This window comes from Capricornis sumatraensis, chromosome 3 (assembly GCF_032405125.1).
Source record: "Capricornis sumatraensis isolate serow.1 chromosome 3, serow.2, whole genome shotgun sequence".
In the NCBI taxonomy this organism is placed as follows: domain Eukaryota; kingdom Metazoa; phylum Chordata; class Mammalia; order Artiodactyla; family Bovidae; genus Capricornis; species Capricornis sumatraensis.
Window position 1 is genome coordinate 86,418,178 of NC_091071.1, and position 22,093 is coordinate 86,440,270.

The 22,093-nt window shown below is 35.6% G+C and overlaps 1 protein-coding gene across 1 annotated transcript in view; it reads right to left on the reverse strand.

The window, feature by feature from the left end:
* GALNT13 (polypeptide N-acetylgalactosaminyltransferase 13) overlaps positions 1–22,093 on the reverse strand; it is a 636,905-nt gene that overhangs the window by 224,311 nt on the left and 390,501 nt on the right. Inside the window, exons 5-7 of the mRNA XM_068968207.1 lie at positions 8,954–9,120; positions 8,112–8,319; positions 4,561–4,731 (exon numbers count right to left, since the gene is read on the reverse strand). Coding sequence (XP_068824308.1) covers positions 4,561–4,731; positions 8,112–8,319; positions 8,954–9,120 — 546 coding nt within the window. The remainder of the gene's footprint in view (positions 1–4,560; positions 4,732–8,111; positions 8,320–8,953; positions 9,121–22,093) is intronic.

A 22,093-nucleotide genomic window follows, 5' to 3' on the forward strand; every position in this document is an offset into this window, starting at 1 on the left:
CAAATGGCAAAAAAATAAAGAGCAAAACTCTCAGGTTGACTTTGACTAACAAAAATTGAAAAAGAGCTTAGTAAATAATTTAGATATTACAACCATTAAAATTTTTATTTGTGAAAATGTTTAATGGCATAGAAAGATACTTAGGTGATATACCAACTTTTAAACTGTGGATGAATGTATTTGGAAAGAAATGCGCTGGAAGTAAATATAACAAAATACTAAAGAACTGGCTCACTGGTGTTCTGCTTAAAAATACAGATATTTTTCACATTTATTTTTCAATCCATGTATCTTCTACTTTTATTATCAGAAATAAAGTTAAAATTACCTTTAAAATAGTCTCAAATTTCATGTAATGTTTTACAGCATTTCACAAGTTAAAAGCAAGGCAAGGAGGATAATTTTCCATTTCAGTGTTAGGAAGAAATGGTAAATTCTTAATATGAGGAGCTTGAAATAAAACTCAGATCCTCCAAAGCCAACTTCAATGCTCCTTCTGTCATATCATATTAGAAGGACACAGGAAATAATATATATGAACACTATGAGTTATTCATAATTATTGTAACCCAAGTTGTTATTAATACTATTGTTTAATTTATTTGATTTTCTTTATAAATTCCTAATTTCAATTGAGAGAAAAATACATGTATGAGATTAGACAAGTGTTAACAAAAATGGACAAAGTCAAATGTGTCAGAAATAAAAAACTCATAATGGCATTTATGCTTCATTCATTCAATATTATGCTATCATGGATTAGAAGACAATCTAGAACTCTTGTTTTGCTTGAGAAAAAGATTGAACATGGTACTCAAAGTAAGAATGGAGTCATACTAAGAATATTAATAATGAAAAAATGTGAAAAAAAGTCCATAAAGTAAGACACAAAGGGAAAAGATAAATAGACTTGATAAATAACCCTGTAGACTTTTAATTAAGTAATCTATTTTAATCAGTGAGAAATTAAAGTAGAAACTAATATCTTTATAACTATTTATTTAGGGTTACTTGCAGGGCATATTTAAGAGATAAACACAATCAATAAGATTTAAGAGTCAGGTTCTTTTTCATAAGCACATATCTCTCTTATCAGCTGACTTTGTTTAAATCCTGTACCTCCACTCTCTCCACTTGTGCTGGCCTTTTCCTGATCCAGTAGACTTACGGCTGATGCCAGACACTGAGCAGGGCTTGTGTGTTCGATGAGTTTCAAACTCAGCCATTTTTCAGGCAGTAGCCTCTAAATCAAAGATTATAAATGATTTAAAAGATTGTGCTGTGCTTAGTTGCTCAGTCATGTCTGACTCTGTGACCCCATGGACTGTAGTCTGCCAGGCTCCTCTGTCCATGGGGATTCTCCAGGCTAGAATACTGGAGTGGGTTGCCATGCCCTCCTCCAGGGGATCTTTCAAACCTAGGGATAGAACCCAGGTCTCCTACATTGTAGGCAAATTCTTTACCGTCTGAGCCATCAAGGAAGCCCTTTAAACGATTATAGCCATGGAAATAAAAATATGTGAAGTCAATTAGTTGCAATAAGCATACTTCTCTCACCTGTGATTGGGACACAGATTCAGAGAAACATTTCTCCAAGTGCAAGAATGAAAAATGGCAGTTGATCCTCAGCCTCAGAATCAGGGAGACACATTAAAAAAGCAACTGGCAGATTGAGCTAAACTTTCATGATATTTCTACATGGGCAGCTTTTACTCAATTCTTCCTGTTTATGCCAAGTAGAAACACTGGACCATGGTAGCAAAATCTTCTTATTTCTAAAGAATAGCTTGAAATTTAGATTTTTATTTTAAATATCTCATTTTAAAAACACTGGCAATTTTAATAAATGCCGAACATTATACAGGCCAAAGAAAACACATCTATAGAGCATATTTGACACACAAGCTGTGGTTAATGACCTCTGGTTTAATAATTTGATTACTATATTGTTGCACATATAGTTGAGATATTTCTGAAAAGTCATATAATTTGATTACTAAAATGTCAAGGACAGTTTACTGATTACAGAAAACTAAACAGAAAGAACAAAGCTGGATTATGCATGCTATTATTCTACACTCATAACTTCACAAATGCCAAGCATTTCACGAACTCCATTTATTATCAGAAAGAAAATATCAAAGACCAGAGGTTGACAATAGAATAATAAATATAACCATCATAAACTTTAAATGCAATATAACTAAGGTTAGGTTACAAGTTCAAGTTGTTTCTCTGGGTATGCAGATGTGTGATTGTATTTCTAAATGATGACTAACTAGCCAATTATAGCCCCTAGAAAGTTCTGTCATAACTGACATTTTAAATGAAGCATTCTGCTAAGAAAACCAAAATTTCAACCTCATTTTAATCACTTTAGCTATGCAGAATTCTGTTAATCAAGTAGAAAAAAAGGTGTCTTTAACACTTAAGATGATTTATCTGTTTATATGAATGTGAGAAAAATGATCACACCTTCAAGTAATAGATTATAAGTACAGAGAAAGTTCACATTACAGCTATGCTGATGAAAATTACCTGCAGGCTGTTACAACGCAGCCTGTGAATTAATTAACCTTTTGCCATAAAAATCTAGAAACTTCAGCTAAGAGTGAGTTGTCTGTTTCCCTTGCTTTAGCTTCCTCAGCACTGAAATACTTTCCCTTTGTGGTGAAAATACTGTGCAATTACTGAGGCAAACAAATAAACATACTCAGATTCCATCATTGCTCCATGTTATTATAATAAAATCACATAAGTTGTAATTAAAACATAGCAATTTAGATGTGTCCTCTTTTGTTTCAGTTAAAGATGAGAAATAATGGTTGATTTCTCTGTAGATCTTTAATTTTATGAATAAGACTGGAAGTTTCTTAGCATGAATAATGACTACCTCTTAATTATGTATGTTCTGAATTTTGGAGAAAATAATTAAAGAAAGCAGAACTTTTGCCATCATGTTTAAAAATAAGTACTCACATGCATTCTTCTACACTTCATTTTCAAATAAATAAACACACTATCTCTATTTGAGTGTACTGGTCAAGTACATTGATAATTTCCACTTGGGATCCGAAGCTGAGAAATCATCTAACAATAAATAAAGCTATGATCTAGGGAAATAGGATTTCTAAATAAACAGTGGTAATATGAGCCACTGTATTCCTTGAAGTTGTTAAAGCCAAGGATCAATAAGACATGGTGAATGTTAAGATGACAGCAAGCCTTAAGGACTACTAAATTATACTCTACATATTGACATAATAATTTCACATCCTTATGCAACTGTTTGGAAATACTTTTTACTTTTTTCTTTGATGTAATTAATATCTCAAGAGGGTTAACAGTCCCAATATTTAATTGTTCAATAAGAAGCAGTTAGAGCTCTTCTCTTCTATTAGCTTTTTTTTTTTTTGAGCTAGCTTCAAATAATTCATTATATAATTAGTCTTAACAATGGATAAGCCATTCTCTCAGTAGGTTAGGAGACATTCTTGTTTAGATAATGGGTTTAATATATATATTGGTTTAAAACATTAGGGTATTTCTCTATTCTCTCTCTTTCTTTTGGTCATCTGTGTGTATGTGCTCAGTTGTGTCCGACTCTTTGCAACCCTCTGCTGTAGCCCTCCAGGATCCTCTGCCGTGGAATTTTCCAGACAAGAATACTGGAGTGGGTTGCCATTTCCTCCTCCAGAGGATGTTCCCCACCCAGGTGTGAACCCATGTCTCTTATATCTCCTGCACTGTAGGCAAATTCTTTACCACTGAACCACTGGAAAAGCCTATCTTTCCAATCAAATGATGATTTGCCAAATTCATCTTAAAGAGCTAAACTAGTGAACTTCCTCCCCAAGTATTGTTCAGAGAATCATTTTTTAGTTGCAGGAAGAGGTATACAACAATAAGTTAAAATAAGAAGGTGATAATGCTTGTCTAGAAAACTGAAGATGTATCTGATAGGTATACATATATACCTACAGGTGTATATGTATATATTCTCAATTAAGGACACACCTATTTTAAGTGTAATTATTTCAAGTTAAGCAGACTCTTAAAACAATTTGGAAAAAAGTTTCACAATTGTTAATACATTAAAATTTTCCAAATGAATCTTTTATTGTATATATAGGGAAAGTAGCTCTTTAAGGTTGGAAAATTTAAAACATTTACCAAAACATTTTTTGATTAGTTCAATTTTGAGCATACCCCAGTTAATAGCTACATTTAGGTAGGTATATATCTACACCTGAAGTATCAAAGCTAATACATGTTTGTTACATAGAAAATTAACAGTACATATACATTGAATATAAGAATATACAAAGTTTAAAAAAAGAATTGGTACCCTGCAAATACTTAAATTTGTCAGTGCTGACTTAAACTAGAATTAATATTTCCATTGATTCTAGGATGATCATGCTCATGATAATACATATATGTATATGAATAAAAAGTAGATGTCTTGGAAAGCCTAAAGAATGAATATATAGGTATATAATATTCCTTAATTGTTATAGGAATACACATGCTATGCTTTGGAAGATATGCTCCACATACCTGACAGGTAATGTTCTGTCTCCTTTCCTTCTATCCATTTCTCTTTGGGGAACAGGATACCAACGGAAATTCAGTTTCCAGTTAAAACCCCCATAAGTCATGTCTGACCCAGCCATGTATTCAAAGGTGTCATCACTAATCACATCAATGATGGGACATACAACTGTCTTCCTGCAGAAAAGTTAAAATCAGCTGGTGTAAAAATTATAGTTAAAATGTTTCATTAGCTTTTTTAAATATCACATAGCTGATACATTGAAACTTAATTATTTTGTGACTTTAATTTGCCTTTATTGTTATGTTACCCTTTTTCTCCATGGAATTACTTCCTTTTACTACATCTGACTTCAGTCTACTTTTATTCTATCATATATAATCTAATCAAATATACTAACTGATCCTCAAGCTAATTTCCAAATGCATTCTAAGTACTAACTCAGCAGGATGAACATGGCCTATTTTTCATTAAACCTCTCCCCACAGCATGATTAGTAGACTGCTTTGATATTATGCAGCATTTCAGCTATAGCCCACTGAAAAGCAACAGTGTGCAGGGAGTGAAGGATGAATAATAGCAAATTCAATTTGGTAGCTTGACTCTCAAAGGTGATAGTTTAGATTAAAGAGATAGCTCAAAGAAAATGTTCATGGAAAAACAAACAAATGAAAACCCACAAAGAGAAGCAACAATAAAAATCATGATCATCAGTATAAGTAAATATTTCCTATGAAAGATATTAGGTTCATGACAATTTCTGAGTGAATCATCTTAGACAGCAGTTTACACTAAAAATCTGCATGTTTTAAAATAGGAAAAGATAAGCAACTTCAGTCTCTGGAGTTTTATGGTCCATTTTTTTCTTAAAGTAAGAGGAAGAACCAGGAGATTTGGTATTCTTTTCTTTTTTAATTTATTTTACTGAATTAAAGTTGATTGACAGTTTTGCTAATTTATACTATATATATATCACTTTGTATAGCAACATGATTAAGTTGTACACACATAGATTTGATATTCCTGATGGTGGCTTTTTAGGATAAGGAACTTTGCACCATGGGAGGTCATTAGGTATTCTTTTCATCCATGTTGCACTTTCTCTAGTCTACCTCTATTCCAAGTCTGTATGTTTTATTATGGTGTCAACCATCTGTCATCTCCAAAGTAAATGTTTAAATAACTGGGCCTTGTTTATAGCTAATTCCAAAAAGTAGAGCTTGCTTTTCATATAAGATAGAAAGTGAATACACAAATATGCTCTAGAATCACCCACAGATATGGAAAACAAGGAAATGTTGTCCATTATTTATTCTGGTTTTGCAACACACGTATCAACAATGCTCAATTTCTAATAGGTCTTCTATGCCACACTATTGACCAATGTCTAGACAGGACTCTGAAATTAAAAGGTTTCAAATTTTCCTGGTGACTCAGTAGTGAAGAATTCACCTGCCAATGCCACAGACACAAGTTTGATTCCTGGTCTGGGAGGATCCCAGATGCCATGGGCCAACTAAGCCTGTGCACCACAGCTACTGAGTCGCACTCTAGAGCCCTGGAGCCATAACTTTGAGCCCACACACTGTGACTACTGAACCCCACGTGCCTAGAGCCTGTGCTCCGCAACAAGAGAAACCACTGAAATGACAGGCCTACACACAGCAACTAGAGAGTAGCTTGCCACAACTAGAGAAAGCCCTTGCACAGCAGCAAAGATCCGGTACAGCCATAAAAATAAACAAATGAATCTTAAAAAAAAAAAAAAAACAACTTAAAAGGTTTCACCTAGCCTTGGAAAAGCTTCTTGGTAACCCTGGTCCTTATAAAAACAATATCTTTCTTTCTTCATTAAATGTAATCATTTAAATTATAGGGAGATGACATTAGATCTAATAACCTCCAATAGAACTTTATTATCTAGTTATGGCAACTTTAGAACATATAAGAAAGATAAAACATTAGAGCTCATTATATGCCAATACAATCTAAATATGTTGTTAGATTAAAAAATAAATGATCTATTCATGACCATAGTGAAGCAATATTATAATCTCACTAAGTTGAATATGAAACACATGTTTTTAAAAGCATAATGTATGAAAAGCTGCCAGGAAATGCATTTAAAACGTTTCAAGTTCATTTTACTTTGCCAGCCTTACCCTCCTGTGCCTACTGTACAATACACAGAATGGAAAAATGTTATTACCCATATATTACACTCAGTAGACAAAAAGGTTCCCACTGCTTTCTTCAACTGCTATGGTTCATTTTACTGACAACCTCCATCCATCTTCCTGGCAAATACCAAACCATGCCGTTTATGTGATAGAGCTGCACTAGCTCACACAAAGCAGCCCCTGTCTTGGAGCCTTAATTAAAAACTTCAATTCTAAGTAGACCTTGCTACTGTAGGTGAAACGACTAGGCAAGCAAAGTGCTATGCAATGTGTTGCTATTATTTCAGACAGCAATCGGCATAATTGTCTTCATTAGGTACTTAGGAATGATACTCATTTATCATCTATAGTTATGAATAACTGCAAGAAATCCATTTAAATTTCATAGGATCACATGGGAAAGAATTGCAGGTATCTATGAGGGTTTCTATGGAGAAGGCAATGGCACCCCACTCTAGTTCTCTTGCCTTGAAAATTCCATGGACAGAGGAGCTGGAAGGCTGCAGTCCATGGGGTCGCTGAGGGTCAGACACGACTGAGTGAGTGACTTCACTTTCAGTTTTCATTTTCATGCATTGGAGAAGGAAATGGCAACCCACTCCAGTGTTCATGCCTGGAGAATCCCAGGGACGGGGGAGCCTCGTAGGCTGCCGTCTATGGAGTCATACAGATCCGACACGACTGAAGTGACTTAGCAGCAGCAGCAGCAGCATGAGGGTTTCTAATTTCTATAAAGCATTCTTGAACTTTTCAGATTTCATTATATGTCTATACAGAATGGCAATACTATTTAAATAAACATTCTTACAGCTGTGCTTTTCTTTAAATCATGATTTCATTTCAGTGGGGTGCATGAGTGTATATAAGTTTTTTAAGATCTTCAAGGTGGCTTTGTACTCGACTTTGATTAAGAACAGTGACTAGGTAGAGAGAAGATTGTTCTGGAAGTGGGGAGAACTAAATTGTTGTCCTCGTCATTTACAATTTCTAGGACAAGCCATTTAACTATCATCAGATACAGAGAAGAGTATCTTTATTATCTACCTCACAGAGTGGTTGTGAAGACAAAGCTGCTTTGAAAATATATTTTGTAAAATATACTACTATTTCTGATTGGACTGATTTCCTTCACCTATAAAATGAATATTCAGCATCTTTACTGTTTGAATTGCTTGACTTTCTTAATCAAATATTCAGGTTTGGCATAAATAAACCAAGATCTTAATTAAATAAGGAGTAAGGGGACTTCATTTTTAAAAGCTAGGAAATAAACATTCTGAAAATAGCAGCTTGGGAAGAAAAGTTTTGAGGGATAGCTACAACGGTCCTAACAAGTTCAGGCAAAATCCAGACAGACAGAGCATATGAATTCTTACCTGTCCTCCTTTATTCTTGCCAGCAAGGGCTCTAGCCATCCTAATGTGCATTCACAGTGTGCATCCAGGAAAGTTATGACTTGTCCTTTTGAAGCAGCTGCTCCTCGAAGGCGGGCACGTATTAACCCAGAGCGTTCTTCCATTCTAATAATTTTTACTGGCACTTCTAAATTTTTCACATAATTCTCTAATGTTAACTTGAGAAAATCTGTAATGTGCAATTAAGAATTTATAAAGTTTTGAAACTCTTTTAAGACAGAGAAGGGAAACTACTGCCTAGATGGAAATTCAACACACAGAAGTGATGGTCAACTCCTATCAACATACTTTGCATTAGGTTAAAAAAAAAAAGATACAGAGATTTCATCACTATTAGTGTACAGTTCATTATGACTCATCACTTGGCTGACAAGGGTAAGGCTACACTAGGAAGTTAATATACTAGACTGTAATTTATAAACTGGGCCACACTGGCAACTGCAGTCTTCTTAAATATGTTATTTTTCTTTTACCTACAATAAAAAAAGAGAGCCAAATACCCACTGTGTCATATAAATGTTCAGTCATATGATCAACTGAGTTGGGTAAAAAGAGAAATACTTAGGAAAGTCATTTTGGCTGATTTCTTAGGTTAGTAAGAACCAAATGGAAGCATGAGATAAACTGAAAGAATTAGTTACTTGTTTGTGGAGTGGCACTGACTAGATATACTGAAAAAATCTGATAGGTAGTTTCAGGGTTAGTATAATTACAAGGAAAATATGGATCATTACCCTGTTATCTTTTTGAACACAATAAAGCTGTATAATTAAAAAATGTATATACAAGAAAAAGAATTTTACCTCTTTCACTGGCATCATCTACCAAGATGACCTCAGAGAGCAGATAGTGTGGGGACCGATTTATAACACTGTAAACAGTTCTGAGGAGAGTGCTCCAAGCTTCGTTATGAAATACAATGACTACACTTGTGTTTGGAAGTTCATCAGGGTAGACCTTTGTCTTGCATCTGGAAGAAAGGAAAGAAGAAGGACAAGCTAATAAGTTCATTTTTCCTTCTGATCACTGTAATAAAAATATCCATTATGACACAAAATTAGACTCGAAAGTCCCTTATTACAACAACACTTTATGGTTATCTAAAATTATTTTCCTTTTTATATATGTTGTGAGCATTCACTTGGCACTTTGAAAATTTAAATGAATACTTACTACTATTATTTGAATTATTATTATTTTTTTTTAATTTTACATTAACTCTAGGAAACAAAAAGGCATGATTTGGATACAAGTCTAAGAAAGCTAAAATAACATTATGAGACTATCAATAGAAGACCAGGTACTAAAGGAATTCATTTAGTAGATATAATTGTCTTTGTTTAGAAAAAAGAATTATTGTATAACTCAAAAATTCATGAGAACATAAATAGACATGTTCACAGGGCTTTGAAGCTTTTAAAACTGAGATTACTATGCCATAATTAATGTCTACTTTGAGGGAAAGATGTTGGGGTCAAGATACATTTCAAAGATTCTAAAAAAAAAAACAACCCGACAACAACAAAATCAGAGATGACGAAAGGGTATAGGCTTCCAGAACATCTCTTGAATGTACGGAGGTGTCACCTGGGGATTGGGTAACCTGCAGTTTCTGGTTTAGCAGATCTAGGGTGCAGCCTGAGAATATATAGGATTTAAAATGTTTCCAGGTGATTCAGATGCTGTTGATCCCTGGAACACACGGTTAAGTAAAAGCCTGCATCATAATTGTTATTAATTTTAGAACTTGGTATTTGAAAAAAAAAAAAAAACTTAATTTTGCTGATAAATTAAAAGAAGTCCAGATTTTGCTTTTCATGCCATAAAACTTGTAAGGTACATTTTGATAAATAATATGGAGATGTTTGGAGAAGGAAATGACAACCCACTCCAGAGTTCCTGCATGGAGAATCCCATGGACAGAGGAGCCTGGTCTACAGAGTCCATAGGGTCACAGAGAGCTAGATACAACTTGGTGACTAAACCATCATCATGCAGACGTTCTTGGTGGTCACTGCAGTTTTAATGTGCAGGTGGCTCTCAGCCATATCCACTTGTCAACTTTTAGACATTTTTGTCACATATTGTTAAATCATTGTGATTATAGAGTATTTTGCAAAAATGTCACTGGGTATCCAGACAGGAATAGAAGTATATTCACCTTATGTTATTTTTCCTGGTAAAATAAGCTGAAGAGCAAGAAAATTAAAAGTAAAATGAACCAGATACACCCTGCCACCAATAAATGACCTAATCCTTGACACAAAATTAGCATCTTTAAAATTAGTCCCCTTCACAGGTGAGTGAAAAAAATCCAATAAAGTGTGGGCATCAAAGGCATGTAATAAAATAAATACCAACTATATGCCTGCAGAGACTTTAATCATTTTTTAAAACAGTCTAAAATAATAGCTCCTAGGTGAAGTGCTCTGTAATATAGCCAGGAAAGAATGTACATATGTCTAACCATTTTTTCAGTATATATTTATTTGAATAACATTCATTAAGCATCCACAGTATATAAGACATTTTGCATATAAAAATAGTTCAAATGTAGGGTAGAAGAGGTAGGTTGATTCATAGTCATCTTTTCCCATTCTGGTAGCAAGATTAAAGTGGTTTCTATTAATATATGTTTCATCATCATTTGACTTGGTCTTCCAGGCAGTTTATCATTAAACAAACTTAGAAAGCTGTCTTGGTAAGTCAGACAGGTCCTTGCCAAGATTCTCCTCAGACCTCCATTCTTCTGCCTCATCAAAACACCCCCTCACTTTCAGCATGCTGAACGAAATGAGTCATAAAGATGATTGTCATCATCAATAAAGAAGTAAAACTGAAAAAGCAGGCTGAAATCAGTCCAACAGTCAGCAACTACTGGTTCAACCCAAGGATAATAGTCTATGAAGGCTACTTATTATCATTTGTATATAAGTCATTTCTTTTAAATTAAACCTCTTGCATGTTATGCTAAATGCTAATAAAGAAAAATGAACAAGATATTTATTCAAATAAATCATATATAATATAAAAATAAAAGCAGATACTTAGATCCAGCTTCTCAACTTATTTCCATTGTGCCTTGTTTTTGTGGTTAAAAAAATCCACTCACGTTAATTTTATATTCATTATATGTGACATTATAATGAACTAATTTACTAATAATGCAGCTATAATATTTTGCTTACTTAGAGAAAATTTCCACTATGTCATTATTTAATGTAGCATAAATAAAATAAAATGTGGTTAATATTTTATTAATTCATCCTCTTTCTCCTATGTAAACAGTTATTTCACAAAAGAAACTTTGTTTAATAACATAGTTTATAGGATAATTCTTATTATACAAATTAATCATTTTCTATGTCTGTTTATCCAGTTACTCAAGCATACAAATATATATGAACAAATGGTTTTTTATTTTTATAATTTTTAACAGATTTATGATACAATGAACTGGAATTATTGCTTATAATTCTTCAAACCTCTTGTCACCTAGGGTAAAATACATCATTATTTTATGCACCACTAGGAAAGAAAAATGTTGTCAAGCCATAATAAAATGCTTTGTTATCTTGAATAGGATCTATTCAATACCTAAAGCCTATAGAAAAAGCTCTCAAATTTATTTTGACATAGATTCCTATCAATATTTTAAGCTTGCTTATACATCAGTAATACTAGATTCTTGTTGCTTTGAAATTTCTTTCATCTATTCTAAAGGGATTTCTCTAGTTTCGGGTTGTATTGCTTAACAAATGAGAGACATACATTTAGCATATATCTCAGTAACAAAATATTAATACAAAACAATTTCATCTTGTGAGTATCCTCCTTTGTACTGTAAAACTGTGCTTGCAAACTTTTAGCAGCAAAGGAAATCTTGACAAAATTCAGATTCTAATTCAGTAGATCTGGTATGGGAATAAGGTTGTGAATTTCTAGTAAGACTCCTGGCAATGTGGACTCTGCTGGCCCTGAGTTGACATAATAAATAACTGATAATAAAGCCTGGCAGGCTACAGTCCATGGGGTCACAAAGAGTCAGACATACCAAGCAACTAACACTTTTACTTTCACTTTTCAAAGTTGACTAATTCAAATATTTATTTCACAGGATACAAATCTCAAGTCACAGAGCTACTTCAATACACTGCATAATAAAGTAATAAATGATATTGCTAATAAAATAATTTATGATTTATAATATTAGTAATGGTAATGATTTCTGCTCCATAATATATCTTAAATGATATTGTAGGTGTCTGAAAATTTGAAAAAAATTTCTATGCATTAAAAAAAATAATTTATATATTTATAAATATATATGTTTATAAAAAAAGAAGTAGATTCCCTAAATCATTTTATTAAAACTAAGTATAGAAAGTCAGCTATCACTGAAATTATGTATATATGGACCAAATACTCCTAGTAATCTGTCTTTTGAAGACATTATTTTTCTTTTATGTAAATATCTAAATAGAATTGAAATTTTGACATAATTGTGAGAGCACAATGTATATGTAATTAACTTTGAGAGTAAATGTGTCAGACTGCAATAGCAATTTTAATCAATTTGAAAGATATTTGATACCCAATACTCAAATTGAGTTCCTGAAATCTGGTATTCCAACAAGAGCATAAGCTTTATCCTAGCAGAATTTCATATTTGCACTATATTTTGACATTCTAAATCTATAATACTTGAAAGAAAATAAAAGTTTATTTCCTTTTAATTCTGTAATTATCTGTCACTCTAAATCTTGGCTGCACATCAGAATCATCCCATAAGCATGAAAAACAAAAAAAAACAACTGGTATGTGGGTTTTAGCCACAGAGATTCTGATTTAGGTGTCTGGGGTGTGGCTGTGGATAATAAGATTAAAAAGAAATCTCTCCTGGGCATTTGAATATGCAGCCAAAACTGAGTTACCAAATTTATTTAACAGAACCACTGATATGACATACATATATACATCAATATTTTGCTTACATCAACATTTAAAAATAGGATATATAAGGTTAGTATCTTTTTCTATGTCTATATGAACTAAAATAAGTCACTACTTCCTTTCACTATAAATACTGGAGTCAGAAATTCTTCTCCACTTCATTTACAATCTCCTCTGTCATCTGGATATATACTAATGCTTATCCAGTTTCTGTGCATCAGCTGTTGACTTATAAATGTAGGACAAATAAATGCAACTGTTCTTTGGAGAGAATATGGTGATAGAATCACATTTCCTCTGTGTGGAACATGGAAATATAGTGAGATAGTGTTCCTATTTACCATCTTTCCCCTTGGCTATGTCCACATTAGAGAAACATAGATTGTTACAATTTGATTTTATCCTTTTCAAAGCCATATTGATGTTTTCACATAAGCTACTGAACACAACACACCACATCAAAGAAAGAAAAATTGACTATAAGATGAGAATGTGAAATCACAAAGGATCCATAATTACACAGTGGTTTAGTTAGACACAATCCATTTAGAACTCCAAACAAAGGCTGTCAACATTGTAGTTTGCATGACTTGTTGAAATGCAGCTCAGTGAGTCAGTGGCTACTTTTAACTGGCTCAAACAAAGATTAATAACAGTAATTTAAAATGAAGACTTACAATACAAGTTCTCTCTATACTTTTTATTTTTAAGAGCTGTAGGAATTGTATTGAACCTTTCAGAATTATGGGTGGTTTCAATGTTTCCCAATTCTTTAACATTCATATTCACAGAAAGAAATTTCACCATTTTCCAATGCATCCGTGCAACAAAAGCCTGGGCAACAGGACAGTGATTCTTTCATTAACTGAAAGTTCGGAGCCTCAAGTGAAATGAAGCACTTAATTTTGCAAGGTATCCTATATGTTTCTTTGTATATACATTGTGTTAAACCTTCCAAAAGTTAAGTTCCTATAAGTCATAATTACTTGACTCATTAAAAAATTTTTTTACAAAGTGTTAGTCACTCAAGTGTATCTGGCTCTTTGTGATCCTGTGGAATGTAGCCAGTTAGACTCCTCTGTCCATGGAATTCTCCAGGCAGAACACTAGAGTGGGTAGCCATTCCCTTCTCCAGGGGATCTTCCCAATCTAGGGATCAAACTCAGGTCTCCTGCTTTGCAGGCAGATTCTTTACCATACGAACCACCAAGGAAGTTGATAAACACTTGCCACGAACACCTTTGTTTTAAATTCAGGTAGACTTGGGCTCCCCAGGTGGTGCTAGTGGTAAAGAACTTGCAGAGACACAGGATTGACCCCAGGCTTGGGAAGGTCCCCTGAAGGAGGGCATGGCAAACCAGTTCAGTGTTCTTGCCTGGAGAATCCCCTGGACAGAGGTACCTGGAGGGCTACAGTCCATAGGGTCTCAAAGAATCGGACATGACTGAAGTGACTTAGCACACAGCATGAACAGACCTTGTATTCATCCTTGGCCTATTTGCTGTCATATCCATTCCTTGCTCCTGTTTTCTTTGATGTACTGGGGTGGGCATAGCAGGAGGGTTACTGAGCAGGACTTTTCCCCAGGACTCTTCTGCTTGTCGGTTTCTGTATGAAGCATGCCATGAGGACCCTGGGTAGGGAGTGCTATGCAGGAAAAAGGAGGCACAGGGAGTTTCTTTCTCTCTACTTCCCTAATCCCAGAGAAGACTACTCAGCCCCCTTCTGCAGTCTTGCACTTCACATATGACTCAATCATTTTCTTCATTATACACTTTCACAATAAATACAACCAATACAATAGACTAGGGGATTTTTTAAAAAGAAGAGGTTAATCTTATTTGTCTCTGTCTCTTCAGAAGGTAGTATTCTGCAAGTCACAAAATATTTTTAATAAGATGTTGATGAATGAAAACTTGATGAGGCAGGCTATTGTATTAATCAGCAGATCGATTTCCCAATCCATAATTCTATACTATTATAATCTGTACTAGAGGTGTAGAAATTCCAAGTTTTCTACATCTTTTTTATATTTTCAGTTGATTTTTTATTTTCAAGCTTGTAGAGCCAGAACAAATAAGTGAGTTAGGGTTAGGGAAGGGAAAGAATGTAAGAAAATTGGTCTACAAGCCATTCTAATATAACACATTCCTCTTGAACATAAGTGGCATCATTCTATTTTGATATATTTGAGAAGGCTCTGTGTCTGGAAATTCTATGTTTACATCTTCATTTTGCCATTCAGGATCTGTGAGCAAACTCGAAGTTTCAGTTCTGTCATCACCTAAATTGAAGTAAAACTGCTTGCCATATCTATATTCTGGGGTTTTTGAGGAAATGAATAAAATCATTAAGGAATTGTATATAATTTTTATTATATTCTTATATTATAAAGCACTATATCTGAGATGGGCTTCCCTGGTGGCTCAGATGGTAAAAAATCTGCCTGCAGTGCAGGAGACCCAGGTTTGATCCCTGGGTCCAGAAGGTAGATCCCTTAGAGAATGTAATGGCAACCCACTCCAGTATTCTTGCCTGGAGAATTCCAAGGACAGAGGAGCCTGGCAGGCTACAGTCCATGGAATCACAAAGAACTGGATATGAGTGGGTGACTAACACTCACATATATGAGATATTATAGATAAGGTCTTATAATTACTTGGCTCAGCTTTACTGCTGATAGGATTCTGATCACAGCCATGTTAACTCATCTTTTCTTCTTAGTTTCTATGCCAAACATCTATTTTATTCTTCACTTTCAATGCAGTTTCAATAGGTTTGGTGCCTCGGCCATCCTGGCTTGAAAGCTGCTTTACTTCTTTGTCCAGTGTAGCAGTGTGGAGTAAAGGTCCTGCCTCTTTCCCTTTTAGTTCTTTAAAGTCATTTGTTGTTGTAATCTGAAATTTCGGTGGCTGGCTGTGGCTGTCTGCTATTAAATCTTCCTGCTCCCTTACCTTAATCTCTGCTTATTATTTTCTGCTAGAAGATCTCTAAAGGTGAATTTCTGCTGAGATCTCTGCTTGTTGCCTGCTCTTCAATATCCATGAGGTAAGTCTGTTAGCTTGTGTTCCGTCCTATTACCAAAGCTGGAATAGCTCCCACTATACTTCCTTCACCCTATAGTGAATCTGATTATCAAAACTTGCATTCCTCATCTAGGGTTAGGCCATCTCCTCCTGTAGTCAAACCCTGATTTAAAAAAAGAAAACCATAATAAGAAAGAAGTACTAAGCATTAAACATTTATTGAACACTTAATTACATAGCAGACATTGTGCTACATGTTTTCTCTGGATCATCTCATTTGACCTTGACAACAAACTGAAATCTGCAATGACACAGGTTAAATATCAGAACTAAGAGAGGGCTATGAACTTATAAATGGTTTCATGCTTCAAAAAAATTCCAGAAAATAAAACTATTCAAACAATTAATTGGTCAAAAACATTCACTTATTAAGGAGACTAGGTTGTTTGGTTGTCTTCTCAGAACAATATATATAACATAGAGAGACTGCTTGCTTATCAGTTGACCTCAAAACTTTCCCCTCAATATACCCACCAGTATTAAACTACTACATCGCACACTGATGTCAACTACAAACTGGCACTTACCAAGAGCGTTGCCAATGACTGAACAACAAAGGCGTTTGCCATCTGCCTCTGCGGAGATTGAACCCCTTGCTGCTACAGCTATTGACCTTCAACAACCCCTGAGGGATCAGGTTGGAGTGAGGCACTCTGTGCTCCAGGGAATCTGATGGGATAGGTCTTTAGATAGTTGGATGTTTTTAGGAACAGATTTTATGATCTCAATCCTTGCATCTCCCCATATCTAGAGAAGCACTAAATCCCTTCATGGTGACATCAGACCCTCATGACTAACAGAAATCTTTTGCAAAATAAGTGCTTAATGGTATTGAACTCCCCCTTCACTAAAACTTTATATATTGACCTTCCCTTCTCAGAGCTATCTGAGATGCTGTCTCCCAGGCTTCCGTCCTCATTTTGCCCCAAATAAAACTTAACTCTCAACTTGTGCATCTTTTTAGTTGACACTGACCAGTCTCAATAAGATTCCTGCATTAAAAGACCTGTCTTAATCCACTTAAACCCAGACTCCCAATCTTTATAAATATCTATATTTCCTTCCCTTTCCTAGACTTCTAGAACTGTCTGTTAAGACGGTGGATATCCTGGTGATCTTCTATGGACTCTTCATAATACTCTTATAAAAATAATTAAGAATTATATGTTATATCAGTTCAGTTCAGTCGCTCAGTCATGTCCAACTCTTTGCAATAATCATATAATTATTATTAAAATAATTATAACTATAATACTTATAAGATTCCAAATTACTCCCATTTGATAATGACAATCTGAACATCAGTTAAGTAACTTGCTTCTAAGTGACAGACATGGGTTTCAAACCCTGGAAATCTGATGTTAAGTTACATTAAGTTAGAAAGAGAAAAACAAATATCATATATTAACGCATAAACACGGATCCTAGAAAAATGGTACTGATGAACCTATTTTTAGGGCAGGAATAGAAGTGCAGACGTAGAGAACAGAATAATGGACACAGAGGAGGAAGAAGATGCAGGGAAGAAGATAGGGGAAGAATTGAGGAGTTGTATTGCTATATGTACATATTACTGCTCTGGGTCTCTTGAGTTTGGAGGCCTTTTTGTTCACCATCTCATAGGTAAGACTTCAGTCTCCACGACCTTCAGTGACTCCCAAAGGGCAGAACAGTTCCTAACCAAAGGAGGAGCAACTACAAAACTACCTGAGGCTAGATTAAGTGGATCAGAGAGGCTCATCAGGAGTAGAAGTCCTAACCCCTAAGACCCTGCACAGAACCCCAGTTTGGAAAATTTCCAGAAGAAAAAAAGCACGTGAGAATGTTACTCCCTTGAACCTTATCGCATATCCCTCCCTGACTATATAACCTCACCTTACTCACCAAGGAGGGGACACAGTTCTTGAGGCACGAGCATATTGTGCCTTCACCTAGCAAAGTAATAAAGCCACTCTTTCCTTCTCCTCCATGACTCTATTTCCATATTTCTGTTTGGCACAAATGCAAATAGAGCAAAGATTTTGGCAACACTAATGTCGGCTACATGTTAGCAAGGTAATAATGCTCAAAATCCTTCAAGCTAGGCTTCACAGTACCTGAACTGAGAAATTCCGTATCTACAATCTGGATTTAGAAAAGTTAGAGGAACCAGAGATCAAATTGCTGTTGATCCACTGGATCATAGAAAAAGCAAGAGAAATACAGAAAAGCATCTACTTCTGCTTCTCTGACTACACTAAAGCCTCTGATAGTGTAGTTCACAAAAACTGTGGAAAATTCTTCAAGAGATGGGAATACCAGACCACCTTACCTGCCTCCTGAGGAACGTATATGCAGGTCAAGAAACAACAGTGAGAACAGGACACGGAACACTGGACTGCTTCCAAATTAGGAAAGGAGTACGTCAAGGCTGTGTATTGTCACCCTGCTTATTTAACTACTATGCAGAGTACATCATGAGAAATGCTAGGCTGGATCAAGCACAAGCTGGAATCAAGATTGCCAGGAGATATATCAATAACCTCAGAGATGCAGATGACACCACCCTTATGGCAGAAAGTGGAGAGGAACTAAAGAGCTTCTGGATGAAAGTGAAAGAGGAGAGTGAAAAAGCTGGCTTAAAACTCAACATTCAAAAAACTAAGATCATAGCATCTGGTCCCATCACTTCATGGCAAATAGGTGTGGAAACAATGGTAACAGTGATAGACTATATTTTGGGGCTCCAAAATCACTACATATGGTGACTGCAGCCATGAAACTAAAAGATGCTTGCTCCTTGGAAGAAAAGCTATGACAAACCTAAAGAGCATACTAAAAAACAGAGACGTCACTTTACCAACAATGGTCTGTATACTCAAAGCTGGTTTTTCCATTAGTCATGTATGGATGTGAGAGATAGACCATAAAGAAGGCTGAGTGCCGAAGACTTGATGCTTTTGAACTGTGGTGTTGGAGAAGACTCTTGAGGGTCCCTTGGACTACAAGAAGATCAAACCAGTCAATTCTAAAGGAAATCAATCCTGAATATTCTTTGGAGGGACTGATGCTGAAGCTAAAGTTCCAATACTTTGGCCAGCTGATGGAAAGACCTGACTCATTTGAGAAAACCCTGATGCTAGGAAAGATTGAAGGCAGAAGGAGACATGGATGACAGAGGACAAGATGCGGGGATGGCATCACTGACTCAATGGTTAGGTGTTTGAGCAAGCTCCAGGAGATGGTGAATGACAGGGAGGCCTGGCATGCTGCAGTCCATGGGTCGTAAAGAGTTGGACATGACTGAGCAACTGAATGACAACAACTCTCAACTGAAAAGATGCACAACCTGAGAGTTGCAAGTTAAGTTTTATTGGGGGCAAAAGGAGGACTGCAGCCTGGGAGACAGCAGCTCAGATAGCTCTGAGAGGCTGCTCCATAGAGGTTGTGGAGGAAGGTCAATATGTAAGATATTGTGAAGGAGGAGTTCAGCGAAATCAAGCACTTATTTTACAAAAGATTTTCTGCTCCTAATGAGGAGCTGATGTCACCATGAAGGGAATGAATGCTTTTTTAGATATGAGGGGATACAAGGATTGGGATCATGAAATCAGGTACTGAAAATCCCTAACTATCTAAAGACCTGTTTCAATAGTTTCCCTGGAACACTGAGTACCTCACTTTCCATTCTGAATTCCCTGTCAAGAAGTGTCAAAAGCCAGCAACTGCAGCAGCATAGGTAGATGGCAAATGCGTTTGTTGTTACTTTCTTTGTTCAGTCCTTGAGTTGTGTCCGACTCTTTGCAGCCCCACGGACTGCAGCAAGAGAATTCAAAAACATTATCTATTCCTGCTTCATTGACTATGCTAAAGCCTTGACTGTGTGGATCACAACAATGTGTGGAAAATTTTTAAAGAGATGGGAATACCAGACCACATTACCCATCTCCTGAGAAATCTGTATGCAGGACAAGAGGCACCAGTTAGAACCAGAACAGACTGGTTCAAAACTGGGAAAGGAATACCTCAAGGCTGTATAAGGTCACCCTGCTTATTTAACATATATTCAGAGTGCATGTGAGCATGCTAAATTGCTTCAGTTGGGTTCTGTTCTTTGTGACCCTATGGACCATGACCTGCCAAGCTTCTCTGTTCATCGGCTTCTTCAGGCAAGAATTCCAGAGTCAGTTGTAGTGCCCTCTGCCAGGGGATATGAAGAGTTAAATACAAGATTGTAAAGAGATTATATTCCAAAAAAAAAATGTGCTATTGTACCTCTTTCTTGATAAGGCCCTTTTTCATTTAGGGAAGAAACTGCCTTCAGTTAGGTAGAATTCTTAGATAAGGTACTTGTGGAAGCAGACAAGGAGCCTGAAGGTGTGCCTTCCAAGAAAACAAAGGAAAACAGTAACTGCTTTGAATGAGGTAAGCGAAAACTTTACTTTGCTCCAGGAAGATGGGCACTTGAAGTGGGAAAGATTAAAGCAAAGATTAAACAGGAACTGGGGAGAGGAAATGAGCAAGTAAAACGATGGGAGGCTAAAGTGACCTGTGGACTTTCCTCAGGATGTGATAACTGTAAGAGATTTTAAAGATGAGGCTCAGATGGTAAAAGTGTCTGCATACAGTGTGGCAGACCCAGTTCAATCCCTGGATGGGAAGATCTCCTGGAGAAGGAAATGGCAACCCACTCCAGTATTCCTGCCTGGAAAATCCCATGGATGGAGAAGCCTGGTAGGCTACAGTCTATAGGGTTGCAAAGAGTCGGACATGACTGAGCGACTTCACTTTCACTTTTCACTTTATGTCTAAAGTAGGGCTTCCCTAGTGACTCAGGTGGTAAAGAATCCACGTGCAATGCAGGAGAACTGAGTTTGATCCTTGGGTCAGGAAGATCCCCTGGAGAAAGAAACAGCTTACTAACTCCAGTATTCTTGACTAGAAAATCCCATGGACAGAGAATTCTGGTGGGTTACAGTCCATGGGATTGCAAAGAATTGTACTTGACTGAGCAACTAGGTCTATATTTGATTACAATGTTATAATGCAACCCCACTTCCCCCTCTATCATCCATTAAATCTGTCCTACTCATAAATGCACTGCATTGGTGATTACATAAGTTTGTCTCTCATTTAAGAAAGAAGACAGGTATAGTATCTGGACTGGATTGTAAGAAAGAGAAAGCAGTCGCAAAAGAGTAAGTCCCCCAGGGAACTGAATCAATCTTAGAAAACACTGTTCTTTAGGGTTGAAGCTAACTTATCTTGACTTTAACAGATTGGGTACACTAAGTTTATATCTGATTTATATTAAAAAATAAAACTTATTTTAGATCTATTTCTACCAAATAAGTGGCAACTATATACTCCTACCGGTGTTACTTGAATGTTAATAGTTGCTAAACAATCTCTGTTTCTCCAGTACATAAAAATAAGTATTGTACAAGAAAGTTTTATATTCTTTCTATTGTATAGAATTCTCTTTAATTTTGGAAATGAACTATAATTCAACTCTGTATCTAAAAGCAAAAGAATACCATTCAAGTAGGTCTTATGACCTTTGTTGTTTTGGAACATGAATTTAGAAGCTTGTTCTCTTTCTGTGAGCTCTGAATATAATTCTTTCATGCTACTGAAAGTGCTTAACTATGAGTTGTCTAAAATGTGTTTCTCGAATGCGGTAACTATAATTAAAGTGACTTTGCAACAAAATCACTCAGTGTTGTCTTTTATAAGCTTAAACTTTCACATTTGCTAGTAAAAATAACACTGATTTCAATGTGCATGGAATCAGGAACAAGCTTTACTTCTGCCCTCATTTACGGCCTCATTCAAGTCACTTTTCTGAGATAATAAAACCACCACACAGGTTGGCAGGCAGGGACTCTGATTTTGACATTATGATGATGATGTTGACATCATGAG